The 22,509-nt window shown below is 34.6% G+C and overlaps 2 protein-coding genes across 2 annotated transcripts; both read right to left on the reverse strand.

The window, feature by feature from the left end:
* Positions 1-3,190: 3,190 nt before the first annotated feature.
* Positions 3,191-6,563, reverse strand: LOC145782049 (CD209 antigen-like protein C). The gene is made up of 4 exons (XM_082593820.1): positions 6,311-6,563; positions 5,671-5,715; positions 4,422-4,590; positions 3,191-3,437 (listed from the first exon to the last, which is right to left on the reverse strand). Exons 1-4 carry the CDS (start codon positions 6,561-6,563, stop codon positions 3,191-3,193), a joined length of 714 nt encoding a protein of 237 aa, XP_082449946.1.
* Positions 6,564-17,745: 11,182 nt separating this feature from the next.
* On the reverse strand, positions 17,746-20,651 carry LOC145782143 (G-protein coupled receptor GRL101-like). The gene is made up of 4 exons (XM_082593937.1): positions 20,623-20,651; positions 19,420-20,358; positions 18,779-18,912; positions 17,746-18,053 (listed from the first exon to the last, which is right to left on the reverse strand). Exons 1-4 carry the CDS (start codon positions 20,649-20,651, stop codon positions 17,746-17,748), a joined length of 1,410 nt encoding a protein of 469 aa, XP_082450063.1.
* Positions 20,652-22,509: the final 1,858 nt, after the last annotated feature.

The raw sequence follows: 22,509 nt of genomic DNA on the forward strand, positions 1-22,509 counted from the left end.
AACAAGAGACATTATATTTTACGAGAAAACAATAGTGCGATGGTCGAGTAGTTTCATTTGATAAGGAGTAAATGAAAGAAAATTGATGAAGCGAATAATTATTTCATTTCTAGTTGATTTCATTTGTGGCTGATATCCTCAACTTCGAAAAAACAGAACCCAGCTACAAATCATTCGCTTCATACTATGTTTGATTGTCTACAAACATTGAATCATTTTAGAAAAGGACTGATTTGCTTGCCGGGAAATACTTTTTCTAAGTTGCGATTGACTTCTTTTGAATCTCTACAAATGACAAAAATACTTTTATACATTGAATTCCCAATATTACATTGATTAGCTTTGCTTTGCAACTTGCAAACACATGAAAAAAGTTTGTTGGCAGGTTTTCTACTGTGTCAGAAATGAGGGAATTTTATCTAAGCGCAAAACTTTTTTACTGCGTAGGCTACATCATCGTGATTAAATAGCTTGTTGACTACCGAGGGATCCTTGGGCGAACATAGGCCTACTCACCGTTCAAGCCTAGGCGATACGAAATAATACTCCCCAATACTCGTAGCTTCAATTTTAACTGACGGCACAAAAAGAAGTGTGCCAACACTGCCAAGCATGCTAATGCCGACAGGAATCCAGTTTTGGGTTAATCTGACAATGAAGAGTCTAGCTAATTGTTTGATCCTTTAAATTATAAGTTGACGGCTATTGCGATAATTACAGCAGCCTAAACTAAAAGAAATGCTTTTTACACTTTTCTAAATATTAACTGTTATCAAACGGCTATGAATAAAAGTTGTGAAAAATGTTGAAAAGTTCCTACACACAACTGAAAAATATTTCATTCAAGCATTTCTATGCGAAAAATAAATTAAATTGACTTACAAAAGTTTTAAAATTATTTTACTACATGCAGTCAGTTTATTTAATTTTAAACTGACTTAGGAGCAGGCGAGTACAGGTAAAACACAATTTGTTGCATTGCATGTATTGTTTTCATTGTGGTGTGATAAAGTGGTTGTAAATTTTGAATAGTCGCGAACATTTCAGTAAGTTTATTTGTGATTGAAAGCTGATGCAGATATAAAATAAAGCCATTGTCAATTACCATTTGCAATAAACAAAGTTGCTTAGTTGGACATGAGTTCTTTTTGGTAATAAGCTAAGCTTTAGGTAATTATTTAAAAAATCTTTTGGTGATAATATTAAATTAATTTTACTTTTGTTAATGATTGTTTTTGTTTGCTTATTTGAATCCAAATTATTGATATTTTTAATTGTTGGCTTATTTGTTGTTAAAAAAAGTTTGTATTTGAACACAAAACCAATAAAGTAATGTGATTTTTCATTGCTTTACTTGTACCTTCCTGCTCCTAGTATCAGTTAAACTGACAAAAGTAAATCATCCATATTTCACAAAAAAGTTATTTTATTCAAAAAGAACATTTATTTCTTTCAATACAAACGAATTTATTTTCACACGAGTCAGTTCAATCATAAACAGCTAAAAATCGATTTCGATCAACTAGTAGCTAGATCATCATCAGTTAAGCTTATTCAAATAGAATTAAAAAGAGAATACAACAAAAGAAACAAATAAAAGCTTATTCTATTTGAATAAGCTTAACTGATGATGATCTAGATCAGTGCTCTTCAACAGGGGTTCCGCGGAACCCTAGGGTTCCGCGGAACATGCAGTGGGGTTCCGTGAGTTTTAAGGGTTCCGCAAGGGTTCCTCGTTTTATTTAGGGAAATTGATTTTTTGCTTCAGCATTCTGATGCGTCATTCCGATTTTTTACATCACTGCACCGCATTCACACTTCAAGTAGGCCAGTTTGTTAAACGAGGGGTTGACTGCAGTCACCAACCGAATAAAACATTGCTATAATTGTTGCGTCACTGGCTGTTCATTGTTATTCTATTAACAATAACGTTATTGTTGCATCACAGTCATAGGATGTAGCCGGTGTAAAGATCACAGAAGTACAAGCAGACTGAGTAGAGACTTGAGCTGCTGTTGATCCTTTGTGAGAATAAAGTAAAAACAGTTTTTAACCAAATTTTTATTGTTTAGTCAAGCCAGATGAAACAAAATAGCATATTTTCTTATATGAAGCCAAAGAATAGCAACAGCGAAGGTGTGGGCGGAAATGAGCCTTGTAGTTCAGTTGTAACAGAGACACCTCCGCCGAAGCCGACCAAATGTAATTCAATTGTCAAGGTTAGAAAATGGTACGACGCATTGGGACAACGTTGAACCACGATTTAAAAAGATTATAAAAGATAAGCAACAACAGAGTCATTAAATGTCTGACTTTATAACTTTTGTAATAACTGTCTATGTTTTGAAATGTATAATTATTTTTTGAAGTGTAACAGTGTAATAACGAAATATTTAATTTTCTGACCAAGCAATTCGTAATTTGTAAATTTTTTTTAGTGGGGTTCCGTGACAAACGCGAAAGTACATGAGGGGTTCCGCGTTGACAAAAAGGTATTCTAGATGCTGGCTGATCGAAGTCGATTTTTAGCTGTTTATGGTTGAACTGACTCGTGTGAAAATTAGTTCGTTTGTATTACAAGACATGTAACCGAGTCGTTCACATCAAACACTGTTGTCAGTTTGACACCTGTCAGAAGATATTTCGTTTTTTTGATTTTATTTCTTTCAAGCATGGGCTGTATCCAAAGGGGGGTGAGAGGGGTGATCACTCCCCCACTTATTGAAGTGGTTTGGAATGATTAAGACGATTTTAGCCCACTGTCTAAAAATCACCCCCCCCCCGAATTCTAAAAGTGGATAGAGTCCCTGCTTTCAAGTGACACCTATCCAAAGCTGCCTTGAAGAAGTGAACAAAAAATTCAGATTCAGGAAGATAGGGGTTAAAGGCATTCTGGGTTTGTTAGTCTAGCACAAGATTTATGGACTGATTGGCCAAAAACTTAATGATAATAGGAGTGGTAAGTGGAGGCTCAAGTACAGTGGGTATTTCAACACCTATTGTAATCAAGTCCATCATGGCAACCATTATTTTGAAATTTATTTCAAAACTTAAAAAAAATTACGATTTTAAATCATGCTGAACAAGATGCAATCCAGCTACCTGTACATGTTGCACTAGGCAATTAATACAATAATATGGTCGACTCGACATTTGTATTGCTGTTGAGTTAAATTTTTTTAGGAAATGTTTACTTCCATGGTTTCTCGCATAAGGCTTGTAATCCTCCTGATCTATCGCATGGTTCATCGTAGGCAAGCAGATGATAGATGATTCCGCAATCTTCATCGTTTCCACCATTTGGTTGTCCGCTTTTCCATAAAGCCCCAGCATCAGATACAAGATCTCCGTCAACCCATTTCCATGTTCCCTCGTTGTCTATATCATTCATTCCAATATATGTGGATCCAATTGGATTCAAAGCCGTTCGGAAAATCCTAAGTGAAAACACAACATTGAATAAATTGTTAGAATGGTTGTGCATGAACCAATCTTGGACGACTAAACTATTTTTTAAATTTTCTGAATTGCCACAAAGAATTGTAACAAGAGCTATTCAAGTTTTTACAGTTTAGATTATAATTAAAATTATAACACACTTAAGTTTTCACACATTCGATTAAAATTTTAACTACATTAAAAGTGACAGTTGTGACATGTCTTTTTCTATTTGGATAACCCAAAAATAGCCTACCGAAAGTACTTAAAAAACGGAAATTAGATTAGAACAGCAATTAAAACAAGCTTTTACCAAATTAGATTAAAATTAACATTTTGCTCTAATTAGACAACTAGCATTATCTAGTTGTCCAGTTCTGCTATAAACCAGTTATACTAACAATTGCTTTCAAGCCTGTTTGCTGTTTATCTACATTTAGCGATTTCAGACAACAAAGTGAAAGGAGTATTTTCGTGGCTGTGTAATATTATCTGGTATAATAGGCTAACGGAAAATTTCGCTACTACAGGCTATTTCTTCAAATGATGCATGAATTAAATGTGATGTAATTGTTCTTACCATTATTTTTGGAAATCATGTGATAAAGTCATCAATCAATCGGATTTTGAAAACAATCTATTACGCATTAACTACGATAGTTTGAAACAGAGTTTTTTTTACAAAAAAAATAGTTTGAAATAGAACGAAAGCAAAATAAACAGGAACAAAGCATTTCTTCTTTCAGGAAAACAAAATATCTTTTTACTAGACAGGAATAAAATTGATTGTTAGCCTGTTAAGTTTTGTAAACAACGAAATGAAATTGAAGTTTCTTATTCTGTGGAAAACAAAACCTCCATTTTTATTCAAACCTTCATGCATTGAAACAGACAAGTTATTTTTTATAAAAACACAGATTTTTAATACTTAGCAAAAACAGGTGGTTTGTTCATAAAATCTTTAAATCTTCCTTGTAATTTACCTTCTATTTTCCATGTCTTGAACTCCGTGAACAGCCAAATCTGCTCCATTGCGTTTACAAAATTGTCTCCCTTCTTCATAGCTTTGTCGGGCACTTGATAGTTTGTATTGATATCCATTGAATATTCCAATCCATCCATCATCTAATCTTTGAAATCCATTTCGAATCGCTGTAAAAAATACTTCTATGTTCTACTTTTTATTTTATTGTCAAAAACTGTCACTCAAAATGTTCTATATTTTTTTTGGTCTTTATTGATATTTTAAAGACTCAATCTTTTAATAAGTATTCAACCATTAAGCATAAGCGGTTGCAAATGCAAAATATCCGCTGCCATATCATAAAATCGTAAACTAATGTACGCAAAGCCAGGGTTTCCCAAAATTTCCTTGAATATTGCGCAAGGAGTTTAAGATGTTCAAACGTTGCAAAAACATCACAAGCAAACCATAAATAATTTCCTGTAGTTGCTGGGACAAAAACACAATTTAAGCAATACTTCTCATACCAACCGTGACATAATTGTAATATAAATATCTCAACGAAAACATACAGATTGTAAGTACCGAATGGGCCACTTTAGAACAAATCGAATGAGAAATACATTTATTTTACATTACCTATAGTACAGAAATACATCACCTGCAGTATAGAGTTATAGGCTAAAATAAGTATTATTAACACTGCAAAAAGAGTTCTCAATGCCAAGTAAAAAGCAGAGCAGAGTGAAGTAAAGCATTATGGTTGTTATATTTTTCTAAAAACTTTAACCGACGATTCTATCTTTGGTAAGACGTTCAGAGGGACCTTATTTAAGTACATCATTTAAATAGACTTTATTTGAAAAAACTTTTGAAGATCCCACCAAATATATTTTAGCTACTTTTCATAATAAGTAAGAAAAAAAGCTAAAAATAAAAACTAATTTTATACAATGAAAAGTTCCCATTATGGAAAAAAAAAGCTAAAAGTAAAAAAAGCTAAATATAAAAACTAATTTTATACAATGAAAAGTTCCCAGAAAAGTTTCCTTATCCATTATTCTGGTCAACAAAATTCAGAGGCGCTAGATTTTTTAAACAGTTTATTGCTAAGATTTTTTGATTGTTTTACATTGTTATCTTTGTTTTGTTTTTTTCTTGTACAAACTTGTGCTGTCGGTATAATTGTATTTGAGAACAAGTTTCTTCAAAACTGAGAAACTCTTCATTGAAAAGCACGTCAATATATTATTTTTATTTATATTTACCTGAAACTTCTGACTCCAGTCGTCTTTTTAACGCTGTGATTTCACCTGAAAAATTAATAAAACTATTCAATATACAAAAAAAAACAAGAAGTTGGAGGGCTGATACTAAATAAACCGTAGCCTATGAAAATTACTTCATATGAATTTTAGATGCAAAACTTCAACAAGAAAATAAGAATTATTACTAAATAAAAATATATCATGTACAATTCACATAAACCGATAAACATTTAGATTTATTAAATTCATGTACACAAGCAATTTCCTGATTGTATGGTAACCATCTTTGGTTTGTTTGTCGTATCCAGGCTTACGCCTGGTGATTGAAGATTTAGATTAAGTGGACGGGAAGGTAAGGAAATCAATCTTCGTGACCACCTGCAGGCATGCCTTTCAGTGTCCTGCCAAAGACACAGCCACATGCTCTTGCACGGTGTCGAACCGGTGCCCTTTTGAACGTCGTTCCAGGGCTCTCACCTCGTCGGCAATGCAGCTGATGCCAACTTTGGTCACAACGCACAAAGGAAAATAAAGTTTCCGTGATAAAAAATTTACAATTTAGTTTTTCGTTGTCGCAAAGGTCATGAGGCATTCGGTGTCCATCAGCGTTTAACGTATTATTGTTTCAAAAACAGCTTACGTCGGAGATGTTCCACAACTGAATTGTCCGGAATCCCAGGATCGCCTTTTTGTCCTTTCATCCCTTCTCCTCCTCTTGCTCCAATCGGACCTTTTTTACTTGGAGGACCTTGCAAGCGCTCTCCAGTGGCATTGTTATTGAAGGTTGAAAATCCTGTAGGTGACGGTGATGATCGCAAGCATGTCAGTTGCTCTTGAGCATTGCAGCAGGACAGACCAAGGAACAATAACAAAGCAAACAGCTTAAACGACATCTTTGTTTGTTTAAACAGTTCTGAGCAAATTTTGTTTTTAAAGTTAGTATCATTTAATTTCATAATTATAGAGCTTCGGTAGAGAGTTTGTCTTGTTGAACCATAGAATTTCATAATTAGGCTATATAGTGTAACAAAATTAAATAAACCAAATCCTCACCAACTGTCTCACTGGCCTATGACGAAGATGACAACATTTTTAACAATGTTCTTATTTGGCTTGGACACTGGCATCACAAGCTAATGAAGCTATGAATAAACTAACCGGAACATATTTTTAAATTACTCAAAGTTGAGATATTTAGTCAAAGATATTCTAGAATTGAATCCACTTATTGATTCCACTACCAGTCTTCTGTAGTATTTTGGGCACTAAAATACCTTATCTTAATATCATCACAGTCATTGCATCAGATTTACCAGAATTCTAAATCAAACGTGAATAAAACTGCTTCTTACATAGCATGAAGTAGTTTTAAACAAAAATTTTATAACGAAAAAAATATCGTCATTGCATATGACTAGAGAACTGTGTTCCGAGAGCTAGTGCGAACTGCTACTACTATAACGAATCCGATTGGATTGGACTCTGCATCATATACAGGAGCCCAACAATCTAATATTAAGCTAAACTTTTCAGAGTTGTTACATTAAAAAAACAAAAGAACTTCCTCTCACTAAAACTTCTTGGTTGTTGTTAAACTGTTTGTTGTTATTTTTATTTTGCTTGATTTTGTTCATTGTACACAACTTCAATAAGCACAATTAGGATGAAAAAACGCTTATGCTTACTTGATAGTTTTGATGTATCAGGGTTTCCTTGTCAACTTAAATAACCTTAGTGTTGCACCAACAAAAAAGTTTGTGAAACCAGTCAAACGAAGATATTGAATGATCAACCATAGGTTGGTTTAGTATATGCACTTCAGAAATGCACTTCAATGACAACTTCACATTGAACATAACCCATTGTAGGTCATACTGTTATGATTTTTAACCAGTGAACTGTAAAACACCAATGTTCCGTGCAAGATTGTCAGGTGTTCTTCAATAACGTCTCAACTCTCCCGTGATACACCTGTCATCGCGGTGGTCTTATATTACACAATTATGATCAGTGTTGGGCGCGATAACTCATTTTTCAGTTAAGCGATAACGATAATCGATAAACGAAAAATGCCTAAAGCGATAACGATAAACGATAAATCAAAAAAAGTTAAGCGATAACGATAAACGATAAATTATCGCCGATAATGTCCGATAACGATAATTTTTTTTTTCTTGATTAGCGCTGCCCCATCCCATGCAGCACGAACTGTTTTCATCAACATGCCGAAAAATCGAACATAATATACTGTAAAGGGACAAAAATTTTTGTAAGTTATGCATAAATAGAATCGCAATAGCGGCAGTGGGCATCGAATTTTCAACCTCTTGATCCAGAATCAAACCACTGAGGTAACCGCCGTGCTTACAATTATACCTTCAGATGACAATTGGATGCTTTTATCAATTGAGTTACATTGCCGCTTACGTGCAGTAGGCAAAATAATTAAATCAAATGAAAATACCATAAAAAATTCCAAACTTTGTATTTTGTTTTCTGCTTAAAGGGCTGTTTACAGCAAAGTCAGCAATAATTGAAAAAATTCCCAAAAACGCAAAATGCTTGAAAATTTATCAGTAATCATAAGCGTTATTGGTAGTAAAAATGTGCATACTGTGAAATCCATCAAGCTTGTCAAATTAGTCGTGTTTGTTTAAGAACAATAACATAATTATCGTAATTTACTGATAATTTCAGATAATTTTTTTTTTTTTCTTTGTGAACACCATCATTAAAGCAATGGCAGAACGCTGAGTTGTTGAGATAAGAATTACAATGTAGGCACTGTATTAGTGGGAATAAAAATATTTGATTGAGGTAGGCTATGTCGCATAGGTAGGCTACAGTAAATGAGAAAGGTTATACTGTATTTAGCATAATTTTACCACGCAACTCGATCCGCCTATTGTCATGCAAAAACTATTACAAGATGCAAAAAAATGTGATGTCGGTCTGCATGTTAAATGCTTCAAACAATATCATATTCCGCAATGACTTGTTTCAGTGATGTTGTGTTACTTTGCTAATTTTCATCTTTATATTTTTTGAACTTTCATTTCAATAAAATGCTCGATGACAATAATGACATGACAAGACATGAACAAGACATTTCCCATTTATCACTTTGAGCGATAAATAAAATGTAATAACGCTTAAGCGTTGCTTAAGCGTAAACGCTTTCGTTGCTTAAGCGTTTACGCTTTCCATTGCTTAAGCGTAAACGCTTAAGCATTACGCACAAGAAACTTGTGAAATTTGATAACGGATTTGCCTAGCGTCTTATATACAGGACGGCTTTTTTCTCAAAAAGTACAAACACAATTAGGAAAAAAATAATTGTGATATGTTTTTTAAGTCATAATTATGCAATATTTAAATTTTCCGAAAATTTTTTTAAGTACTTTCACTTTCGGCACAAATGGGTTAACTTTTTAAGTTAAATGGCGCTAATGCATTCGGTTATTATTTTTGGATTAAAGTTATATCGCCAAGCTAGAAAAAAATCGATCTTACAGTCTATAACCGATCTTGTGTTGTTATTGTGTGTGAATTTTGTCTTTTAATCTAAGTTTGTGACGTAACCGCACGTCTCAAGGCAAGTTCTTGCAATTTTAGTTAATCTAATCATCTAAAGATTTAATGCGCTTAAAACAGTAAGTTTCATGTTTTGACGAGAAAGATTTTATTTTTTTACCACAATTACTAAAAACTAACACTTCCAACGAAAAAGAAAACACAAGAATAAAATAGTTGATCGTGAGGTGGCGTGAAAGACCATGTTTCCGATGTAAACGCGGCCTTGTATTGCGACACTTTCACAAACCACTTGCCAATTTCTTTCGCTTCGCTTCAAAGGAAGTTGTACCGCCTGTGCGCTTATATCTTAATTTTAAAATTCACTCGCGATTGCCCATTGCAGCAAACCAACAAGAAATTTGTTGCATGCATTTCATTGCATTGCAATTTGCAACTCTAAAAATTATTGTGTTGTCAAGGCCGTCGCTGCAGGGGGGCGTGCCCCCTCTCCTGATAACGACCTGTGCACACACACTTCAGGCACTGAAGAAGAACTGGTTTTAATTTTAGTTTCATTAACTAGGTGGCTAGTAAAAATATTACTTTTCATGATCTTTCCACTTGTGTGTTAACCCAAAATAAAATTTATCGGCGATTAATTATCGGCGATAATCAAATATTGCCTTTGGCGATAACGATAAACGATAACCGAAAAAATAATTGAGCGATAACGATAAGCGATAAAAATTTATCGCCAATAATTATCGCCGATGAATTATCGCCGATAATGCCCATCACTGATTATGATGACATACAGAAAAGAAGCTACCTGCTTTAAATACCATAAAAGTCTTCATAATTGCCAGTACAAATGCATTAATTCTTCGTAATGTTAGCTTTATCTTAACTGTACAGGCATGAAGGTTTAGCGTAGCGAAAAAAAGAGTAAAAGTGCTTACCCAGCGGAGTAAATAATCGCAAATAACATGCGGAAACTCTATACGGCTAACTCAGGTCACTGAGCCTGCATCAGTTGATATGGAAGTTTAAAATAACAAACCTTTGGAATATTTTTGTTTGGGTGCTTTTGATGACGATGTAATTTGCAGAGGCGTATTGCGAAAATTTGAGCTTTACAGTTTAGTAGCGTAAACCAGAGTTCCTTCTTGTCGAATTCAAATGCAAACAAGAAGTGCTTTCTGAGTTGAAACAATTAAATGTGAAAATTTTGATTATTTTATTTAAACTTCTAAAAAGTTGTCAGACCGTCAAAGTATAACTTGCAATTAGTTAAAATGTGTTAAATGGGAGTTGATAAATTAAAAATCGACTAGGGCTACACAAAAATACTTTTAGTGTGACTTGCAATAGCGCTTTGCTTTTTTCTTTTATCGAGCCTTCTAAATTTGATTGATACACCACCGATCGACAGATTCTTTTGCCACCGAGTTGTATATTGAAATGTTGCACTTGGAAATGAGCTGAGGGCACAAAAGAAGATGGTCTGCTGTTTGGGGCTTGGTGCAACAGATACATGTAACTGGATCCATGTTGTAGCCCCACTTTGCCGTTGCAGGTTTAATGCAGCCAACACCAGTTCGGAGTCGATTCAATGTTTTCCATTTTGCCGAGCGGCCGTTTGCCCTGGAGGAAGGAACTTTGATGGTGAAGCCATCATTTCCGTTCATGATGGGTCATTTTTGAATCGTTGTTTCCATTGCTTAAGCCTTCTTTCTTTTTGTTGCAATTAGTGACAAAACGTGTGTTAGGAAGCTTTTCCCTGATTTCAATCAAATCTGTTGCAGCAATTTGTTCATGAAGAGGATGTCTTTCATGACATGTTTACTCCTTAGAAGGTTGGGCTTCAGGAGTCTTGCTCAGGTTGGGGGTGGGGGGGGCTGTCGATTCTTCTTATGCTTTAGGAGTTATATCTCTGTTATTTTTTAAGGCACGGTTTCAAAATTTGAGATTCACTTTTTAAAATTATTCACACTGAGCATATCCGAAAATTAAAACTATGTGAATTTTAGAACTGCTCATATACGTTGAAACGTTAAGTGACTTATGACGTTTGGATTAAAGCAATTGTAGCGTGAGTTTACACACTATTTTTTTGTAGAATAATGAAGAACATGCATTGTAATGTTGTGATTAAATTTTTTTTACATAATTTTACATACAGCCAATTCCCTTCACGCTGTGAAACAATTAGGATTAACGAGACATGGGCCAAATTAATTACTTTTATCCAGCTGGTGGGAAAATTTTGAACAATAGAATATGACATATTTCAGAGGATGTGCTGAGAAATGCCTTATATCTTTCAATTTATAACCTTTATTCGCTCAAAATTTCAGCTCAATAGAGGGGAATAAAAGTTAAGAAAAGTCAAGAAATTTTGTAGTCACAGCCTCAGTGGTTTTAGAGATACAACTGTTGATACAAAAAAGTTGAACTGACAGCCCTCCCAACCTTCAAAGGGTTAATCTTATTCTGTTAATGTCGTTTTGATATGATTTACTTCTGGAATTTAATCAACGAGTTTATCAATTGCCATACATGGTAGACACAATCACGATACGACCCAGTCGTGTGGTTTCGACTGGAGTTGGTCAACATCTATTCGAACTACTGGTAAACACTATCACAACTTGGCCATACAATCAACTCATTTTTAACATGATGCGGCACATAGATTTTCAGTCGTAGGCTACTGTAGTTTATCGACTATTTATTAAAAAGACACTTTGCATGTAATATTTCTAGGCTTTTATTCCAGCTTGATTAATAATGTTATCACTCTACTGCTAATCGCAATCGCTAAGACCTTTGTGGTTAATTGTTTTTTTTTGCTTTTGCAGTGGACGACTTAGGCGACACAAGATTAATTTAATACCAAAACTTTCAAAACTAGCTTCATCATAAAAACCTTTAATTGTAGGCGTTCAGAATAAAGAAGAAAACCCCCTGCTTTGGTATTGTTCAGTTTAAATCTGTGTAGCTTATCAGTGTCATAATTTAGCTAAGCATTTGTTTGATAAAGATCATTGAAACATTGGTTTTATGTAATCATTGATAGTAATTTTGATAAATATCTAGCGCCAGAGAGCTCTGCCTCTTACGTCACACGCTCCACGTCACTAGAATTGTATTCCAGAAGATTCTGGCCCTTGAGCGCATACCGCGGACTGCTCTTCATGTCTCGAAAATTCAATCTAGCAATCAACCTTTTGTAAAGTGTGGTGACTGTTGTTTTATGTTTATTTATTTAATTTATAAGTGTAAGTAAAAGAATGTGGTAATGGTTATTTAGGTTATATTTAACGTATAAGAATGTTTTGTTTATATTTGAATTGAATCTTAAGGCTGTCTGACTGCCTGATGAAAGTTCTATCTATCTAATTTATCTAGTTTGGCTATCTGACTCCATTATCTAATTTCCACACAATTGTTATTCGAATTATAATTTTAAGTTATCAGAAGGTGTTCGTATAATATTGTAGGTCTATAACACAAATTGAATTTAAACATTACAGAATAGTGAAATTGCAGAACAGGGAAACGTTATTACGAATTATTACATTTTTAACTAAACAATCAATTTAATGTTTTCTGAGAGCTGAACTGGTCTACTGTGTTGTTTAGATCTGAGCTCTCGCCAAATGCGAACAACTCATTTTATTGTCAGTCCACTTTTTCTTATTTCAACAGTTTAAATGGAAAAGTACAATTCTTTAGGAAATTACACATGGGTTAAAATGGTTCAATTTAGTTAAAGAAAGGGAATTTATATGATGAAATAATGGATCGCTACAGAGGCACCTTGCCGAATTCCAACTATAGTTCATCGATACGTAGATTTGCCATTGTTTTGCGTTGTGTGATCCTGTGTAAAGCTCGCAATCCCAAACCAGAACCTTTCTTAAGGAGCTTAAACCATGATTCTGCATTATTATTATTATTTTTGTTATTATTTCTATTTGTAATCAAGACTGTTGCTATTGCTTCTATTTCCGCTGCAACTAGTATAACGTTTTTGGAGCAGCATATAGTATTATATTTAGAACCAGTATGCTATGATTTTGGTGCAGCAGTAATATGATTTTTGACAAGACTCAATTCTCAAGTCGATTCCAATTGTAATCGAGCTAGTTAACAATGTAGAAGCGACAATAGATTGTATCCAATTTTGGTGGTGGAGTGTTAGTCATTCGGGTGTTTTTCTTACTTTTGGTGTTACTGGATTCTATTCCTTGAAAGCGCTATTCATTCGAAGATTAAAATCAATAAACAAATACACTTGTAAGCAAGCACTATTCGGTTGAATTTGAGTCAGTGGACGATACAGCAGCAAAGACGACTTCGTGTCCGATCATTCCTCGCCGACTTTGCCCAGGAATGTCGCAGTCCTACTGATGGCTATGTATGAGCGTGTATGCTGAACAGCAGCGTCCGCTACAAATATAACTAACTGGAAAAATTTGTTAGTTTGATGTCACTTAAACTTAAAGCTTGTAAGAATAATAGCTTTTTCAAAACAACGTTACTTTAAGTTTGTTATTGTTTGTTTGTACGAAACAATTTTACATTTTTATTTTAGATGATGCTAATACCAGCTAAACAATCAACATTCCCTTTATGCAATGAGACAACCCAAATGAACAGCTACGGAACAAATTGTTGCAACATATACTTCTACAATCTGACAACTAGAAAAAATCAACAAACCCAACGCAATCTTCATCACAAATTGTTACCAATAAGCATGAAATAATACAAACTCTAGTAGAATACGAGCACAAGTTTTGCACACGTCATGACACCTGATAATAAAACCACACAAACAAATCTCCGAAAACAGATTTTAACGTTAGAAATTATGCAACAGAAACTTGTGATATTTTGTTGTAGTTTCTTATGCTTGTAAAAATAAAATTGTAATTTGTTGAAAAGATTTTTAAGTTTGTAAAAGAAAAGCTAAGTTTGTGACTTAAAATAATTTTTCATGTGTATGTTTTCAGAGGTAAACTTTCAGATTACAATTTCAGTTCATAAGTTATGGAACTGATAACTTTGTAGTTTGTTAAAACTATTTTTCAATTGTAAATTATGGAATTTAAAAGTTTGCATCTAGTTATTTTTTTTTATTTGTCAATCATACAACTTAAACGTTAATCAACTTAAAAGTCTCGTAGGATACAATAGTATATTCTTAGACCTTTGGAAAAAAATATGAAATTTTCGTCCAAAATTCTTCCCTTCCCCTGAAAATTATTTTTTGCGTAAAATTGCCAAAAAGTAGTATTGGAGAATCGATCGAAGCAGCTAATATGCTATTTCAAACCAATATTAGTTGGAGATAAAGAAAAGAAAAAATATAATAAAGTTCAGAAAATATTATCTTCTCTCACACATCCTCTGCAAGTTACGTTGTTTGTTGGAAACTTTATCCTCGGACTGCTTTTTTGAGAGCTTATTATGTTGAGATTAACAACTACTGTTCCACTCATCAGTTTATTGAGTACGGCGTTCGCAGGGATTTACCCTAGGCCCATTGCTCTTGTTGTTATATGTCTAATAGCATATCATCAATAGGCTACCAAGATTGTTTGCCCGATGACACGTGTCTCATTGTCAAAGCTGAAAACTTAACTCTGTTAGGAAACAAGCTCAATTCGGAACTAGTTGAAGTTAATAGCTGGATAAATGCCAATAAATTAACTATCAATGCCTCCAAATCAAATTTATTAGTAATTCCGCAAAAAAAAAAAAAACTACAGTAATTTTGATAAAATCCATGTTCTCTACAACGATGATAAATTAGAAATAGTTGACCACGCTAAATATCTTGGAGCAGCCTAACTTGTAACCATCAACTTTCGTTTAAACCCCACACTGATGATCTAAAATCGAAACTTGCTCGGTCCGTCGGCATCTTGTCTAAATTAAAATCTTTCATTCCTCCGAAAACCAGACTTCAATTATAGCCTATCACTCGCTTGTGCATCCGCATATACAATACGCAATAACAATATAGGGTTCCACTTTTAAGACATATGTCGACAAACTTCAAGCATTTGAAAACAAAGCATTAAAAATCGTTGCAGGATGTAGATGGTCGGATCACGTGACTCCATATTTCAAACAACTAAATGTTCTTAAAATAAAAGATTTGTTCAAACTCGAAACTGCGAAATTAATGCATAGATATGAAAGCAATTCACTACAAGTACGCTACTTTTTCTAATTACTTTAAAAATGAAAAAAATGTTCATTTTTGCAATACCAGAAATGCAATTGACAAGGATAAATATTATGTTTCTCAATACGCATCTTCAAAATTTCAACTTAGCTTCAAATATAAAAGTGTGGAAATTTGGAACTCAATCTCGCTGGAAATGAGAAAAGAAATCACCTAACTCATTTAAAAATCATTATAAAATTTTTCTACTATCGTATGACTAATGTTGATGACTTCAGGCTTATGTAGATCTCTTATTAGACGATGCATATTGTGTTCTTTCAAGCAACTATACCTTAAACTTATGTTTCAATTCTTTTGCTTTGCTTCTTTGATTGCTTCTTTTATGTTTAATTTGTTACCTTTTTTTTTTGTTGAGGGTGGCTGCTTGACTAGAAAACCTTCCAGGTCCCTTTGCAGCCACCCATTGGAGTATCCACACATGCTACGTGATCGTTTGTATTATTTGACTTTGCTTAATGAATGTGTGCATTTATACTCGCAACAAATAAACACCAATCAATCAATATCCCTTGTAGTTTCGTATACTTGTAGAGGCTTTGAACCACCGACGCAGGCTTGGTCACCGAGATTGACAAAGCAAAATTTCCGATTGTTGTTGGTGTTGTTTCATCCACTAGGTGCCGCTATGGAGAGCAGTCTTTGAAATGCTTTGCTCCGATGACCACTTTCAGATTTGAACTAGCGCTACTAGATCTTAAGTTTGGCATTCAACCACTTGAGCTATCGGGAGGGCATCATAAGTCATCAGTCATCACCTTAAAGCATGAGCCCAGATATGAGAATAAGAAGTAAACAATTTATCAATCTTTGTTGTTAGAGACTCCGGGGCCGAGGGTTTATCCTTTTACCACCCCAGGTTTACATTGGTTCACAGCCTCACAGGATTGCACTGCGAAGCTATAAGAGGGTAAACAATGTTTATCAATCACATAGCAATCAAAAGTAATCTCAAAGTGAATTCACAAATTTTCTCAACGAAATATATTAAACAGCAACAAGTCATGGATTGTAACAGCGGAAAAAAATCATATACTGTATATTTTTTTAATTTGTTTTTCATATTTTATACATCTACTATTGTTAATAGAAAAAATTAAAATGATCCATCAAAAAACAAGGTGTCTCTCTATCGTACAGTGCAAAGTGGGAAAGTTTTACATGAGGAATTTATCGCGTTTGAAAAGGAGACAATAATTATGTTTTTGTTATTTTAACTTAGATGGTTGTTTGTGTCATCGAAGATGTAAATTGTGAATGTCATTAGATCTAATATTCTGTTCAATTGTTCTTATGTCCTATATCCAAAGTTGACATCTGGTGTTTAGGGCAATGCATTCAAACACAGTAGTCAAGAAGTAAATTGATCCTTGTAATCTTATTTTACTACATATAGTCTGGCTGCTGTGCTTTTCAGTAAAGTCATTAGGTAGAGTCCAACCAGGCCTTGATTCAACGCAAGTCTAAAGCACATGGCAGTGTCCTGGAGAGACACTTAGATAAATGCTTGAAGATCAAAGTGTTCAAATACTGGCCATGATCCAAAATGTAAACACAAAACCACAAGTGAACTTAAATCAAATGGAAAATTAACTGTAACACCTCCAGGATAATATGCACGCATTGAAACGATAGACCAATATTAATAAACGCAACAAAGCAAAGTGAATGGCACTGTGCGATAATACAGCAGTACAAGATGTCGAGCACCTCACATGTCCGAAAGGTTCTGGGTCTTCAATAGCGTCTGGTGCTCTGTGGATTGGCCATTTTTGGGCACGATTGGTAAAACTTTGTCCGCGCAGGTTCGATTCCGGGTAGCGATGACATAAATGACTGTTCTATTTTGGTGCAAAGTAAGATGAACAGATAAACTAAAATTGGTTTGACGCCATTTATAAACTGGCAACTTGAATTGAAAAGGTTGTCGATCCCCAATGTATATAATATTACAAAAATGTAAAAAAAAATAGTATAGAACACGCCATCTCAAAGCAATTTATAAACATGCGTGGGCTGTGAAGCATCAATATTACGTCATAAAATGTTATTTATCAAGCATCATTTGTCAATAAGCGTGAACAACATCTATATTTTTAATGATCGATGATCAACATGTTCATGTGATTTGCTGATCACATAAATCACAAGTAATCCCGCAGATATGTTTGCATCTGCATGCAAAATACCAGTATAGCGTCAGAAAACGTTGTTAATCACGCTTGTTCTATCAATATTCATGAACAACACTTTAAATTTTGACTGATGGTGATCAACATGTTCATGTGATTTGTTGCTCATGAACTTTGTCTTTGGTGCATTTGGATGCGTATCGATGACGGAATCTCTTTCATCTTTCTTGCTAGAAACGACGAGTATATCCACGGATTCACTGCGCTGTTGATCGGGATAAGAAAGATGGCAGTTATCGGGTAAGCCATGCCTGGTATTTCAAATCCACCAAACGACAGGAAGGACATGATGCAAATAGGAATCCAACACAAGAAGTCGGTGATCATAATGCTCATGATTGTTCCCGATAAATCTTTGCTTCTTTTGGCTTGTGCTTGAACGACGGTGTTGACTTTGCTTTGTCCAGGTGCAGCTATAAATAATAATAATAAGTGGAGGATCAGTATATTACTTTTTGTATGAATGTAAATTAAACAACAAGTAAGCAAAGCCAAGCAAAACAGCAACATACAACGTAGTCTTTGGTTGGAAGGTTGTTCATGGAATTAAAATAATGTTAAATAACTAAATTACGATCAATAATAATACCAGTGGGCCAGGGTTCGAATCCAAACAACTTTAAAATCATTACCAATTGTGCACTTTCTTAAGAGAAGCAGAGCGAACAAATAGTTATCTTGTTAAAATTATCTTACATCTCAAACATGATCCAGTGGAAAAAGAGACAGTCATGAATGACAACAGCAGTTTCGGAGCAAAAATAATTTATTGATTGAATCTTTATCCTCGGACAAGGACAGCTTCTTGCAGAGCTTAATCCAGGTAGTTTCGGATACTTGTAGAGGCTTTGAATCTGACGTAATTTACGCAGGCGGGTCACCGAGATTGACAGAGTGAAGTTTCCGATTGTTGAAGTCTTGTTTCCGGGAAATTATTCCATCCATAAGGTGCCACTAAATGGAGAGCAGTACTTAACATGCGTTGCTCAAGCGCACACCCCGAGAGTCGAACCAGCGCCGCTTGATTTTGAAGGTTCTTCGTTCCAGAAGTCACGCGCTAATCAAGTGAGCTATCGGGTGGACAATAAACAAGCAATAGGTCTACCTTCATTATTATTTATCAGGGAGAGAACATTACCTTGTTTCTTTTGGTGACTTGCAGAATAGTAAAGTAGCATATAGACAATGAACATGTAGAAGAATGCTGCAAAATTCATCATTAAGATCCCAAACGAATAGACGAATGCCAGTTCGTTTGAAGCGCCGTAATATCTGATAAATATAAAAATAAAGATGTAGGCTTACAAAAACATATCGGTAGTATAAGCAATAGGTATAATTAGACATAATTTGGCATAAATTGCAAGTTAGTTTCCAAAGAGAAGATGTTTTGTAACTATTTCGTCACAAAATAACAATTACAAATAATGAACCTGTTGTTTGATTTGGTATCAACATATAAGTTCCACAAAAACAAAATGAGCCGAGCCAAACAGAAACAGTAAGTGGCTAAAGTGGGGCCCTAAGTAAGCTACGACAAAAACCTAAGTAATAAACAAAATTCATGGACGAAAAAGACGATAGCCTGCGTGTAGATTCATAACAAAGTGACAACAAGTTTACTTTAGTTTTAACATAAATATTTTACCCCTTTCCCTGGGATCTCGATGCCTTGCACCGGCAGCACTGGCGGTAGTTACGCCCCTCAATCAAAGTCGGTTGTTTTTATTTGAAAGATCTTCTGCTACTCAGGAAAGGTGTTTAAATTTTGTCACTTACCTTGGCAAGCATACTCCATCTGTGCTGTAATAACCAAATGATCCGAATGTGGTTTGGGAGGACTCCTCACAATAATAAGGAACAACTGAAGACTTGTTGAATATCTTGCAGAAGCTTGAAATGGACAGAGATGTGACTTCTGGAATAGTTTGTCTTTCACCAGGAAGCTTGTTTGAAGTTTCAATCAAATTCTTTAGTTGCTCTATACTGACGGACTGTGGTATGTAAGGTTGATCTATGACAATTTCAGTTGCCAGGTTGTTGGAGATTGATGGGAAAGTTGGAATGACAGCAAGAAATATTGACCAGACCCACAAGCATGCGATTATGGAACTGAGACGCCTCCAACTCATGAACTTTGCTTTGAAAGGTTTCCTAACTACATACAATCGATAGGATGACATCACAATCAACATGCAAACCGACATTTGACTTGAAACTACAGCAAGGACACCAGCGAACACACATTGATTGCTGAGTAACCAATTTCGTTTCTGCTCACAATACCTTCCAGAAAATTCAACTGACTTTAAGGCAATAAATAAAAGATAGAAGCCCATCAGAAAATCTGACACTGATAAGTTTACGAGCATAATGTTAAAGCAGAGTCCACCTGTACTTGAAGTAGCGTTTGCGTTTCGTTTGGCTTCACTAATGTCCACAGATGTTTTGATGATTGCAACTAAGTTTCCCACCACCGCTGATATCATTATGATCCACAAAGCAACATAAAAGAATGTGTTTCCAATAAGTTCGGTTTGTGATGAAATACTTGAGTTTGTGACAAGACATTCGTCAGTGTAATCCTCACAATCAAAAACTCCATCAAATACTTTACTGGAATAAAGAATGTTTTTGTCGTTGTCGCAATAAAAATGTGTCAGAGATGAACAATTCAACTCATCGGCCAAATTGTCGCATTCCTTTACAAAGTTGCATCTGTAAGCATAAGTTTGCAAGTGGAAAATATTTTGAATTTAATTTAATTTTAATTTATATAAGATATATAATACGATAGTACCATGCGCGGACATTTTGCCGAAAGACATTTTACCAAAACCCATTTTGCCGAAAGACATTTTGCCGAAAGGACATTATGCCGAAGGACATTTTGCCGAATGGACAAATTGCCGAAAGGACTAATTGCCAAACGGACTAATTGCCGAAAGGACTAATTGCCGAAACAATTTGGAAAAAAATTACTTTGAAGTGACACCAAGTCTTGTTACCATGCAAGCAGTGGCTTTGAAGTAGTAACTACTTTGCTACTGTTATTTGCATAAAAATTGCTTTATGTACAGTGTCCACAGTTTTGGAAATCAGTATTAGTTTAAGTGACACCAAGCCTCATCTATAAGTATATATGCAGTCTCCAGAGGTTTTGGAGATCAGTATTAGACGTTTGCTTATATAACTCTTCTGTCGGATACTTACGCGCTGCCGCACATAATTTGTGAGTGAAATCGGTTTGTGAATGACATTTATGTGTTATTAGGTTATGATAATACATTATAATTTCGGCAATTTGTCCATTCGGCATTTAGTCCTTTCGGCAATTAGTCCTTTAGGCAAAATGAGTTTCGGCAAAATGTCATTTCGGCAAAATGTCTTTCGGCAAAATGTCCGGGTACCGATAGTACAGAGTTAAAAGCAGTGACGTAGTCAGAAAGAAAATTTTAAAAGTACAAAAATAACTTTCGAAGGGAAAATATTTTAATGTTTAGCATAAAACATTTGTTTAAAAGTAACTGCAGAATGCAGCCAAACACTGTTTGTGTGAGTTGCAAATAACATCGCAGTTTGTTTTTCAAGTGTTGCAAAACAGTTAATTTAATTGTGGTGGCCATGCCTTAGCCTATCCAAGGTATTGTTAAAATCTCTTGCTATGGAAGCAGAATACACTTACTGTATCTGCATAAATACACTGCGATCAAAAACACCAAATAAGTGCAGAGCAGACAGCGTTTTTACCATAAAATAACGATTATTATTTTTGTGATTATTGGAAAACTGTTATTCTATTAGTGAGTAAATAATAGAAAAGATTCGTTTTGACGACATAACGCAACAATTTGTGAATGAAACTGGAAAAACTTTGCAGGAGTTCCCCTGAGGTTCCAACAACACTTTCAATTTCAAGATAAATATTTTTTGGTCGAAGCAAAGTTTTTTATATGAAACGTCATCCAACATGAGATACAATGTCATTAAAACGTTATAATAATTTTTAAAAACATATTTATTTGGGCTTGTAGTGGACGCAGAGTGTTTTCCGGTCCGCTCACACACAGCTGTTAATACAACAGTGGTGGTAGGGATGATCTCAGTATAAAGCCTGTAATTCTTCATATAATGGTTTGTTGTAATTCCAAGCGGATAGGTGGGATCCAGCACAATTTCAACTAACAACAACACAACCCACAGAAAATATCATCACCGTCAATATATTGTCAGACCAAACTTAAGGTAGACAGGTCCATACCCACACCGAATTTGACATAGCTGAGCAACAACACAACATTTAACAATACCGTACAAAAAATAAAAGTAAAACGTACCTTTTCAGCTACACATATAGCCCTTATCACGCCTTAAACAAATATTACATTTTATAAGTAAGAAGTAGCCTACTTGAGAAACATAGTATAACAAAAATATGGTCTGATCTCTAAACATTAAAACAAACTACTTATTTTGCTTACATGAAATGACAAACTGGAAATGCAGCACAACGGACCGAGTATTTGAAGGACAAAAAATTAATTGTTCAGATACGACATGTACAAGCATATTAGACCAACGCAAGATGGACAGAAGCGCACACGAGACAATTGCACAAACAAAGCACAATACTTGAAGCTTGATTTTGCACAAATACTGATTTTGCTGATACTTGATTTTGCACTGATATTTGCACAAACAAAGCACAATACTCGAACACTTGATTTATGACGTTTTTTGTATTACTTCATAACACTGCATCAGATATTGTTTCAGTTGCATCATCTTTATTCTGGGTCGAAATCTGATGTAATCAGTCATTATTGAGCAAATATCAATTGAATATTAGCCAGTAGAGATTACTTTTCT

This window comes from Aplidium turbinatum, chromosome 1, assembly GCF_918807975.1.
Source record: "Aplidium turbinatum chromosome 1, kaAplTurb1.1, whole genome shotgun sequence".
NCBI classification, from domain to species: Eukaryota; Metazoa; Chordata; class Ascidiacea; order Aplousobranchia; family Polyclinidae; genus Aplidium; species Aplidium turbinatum.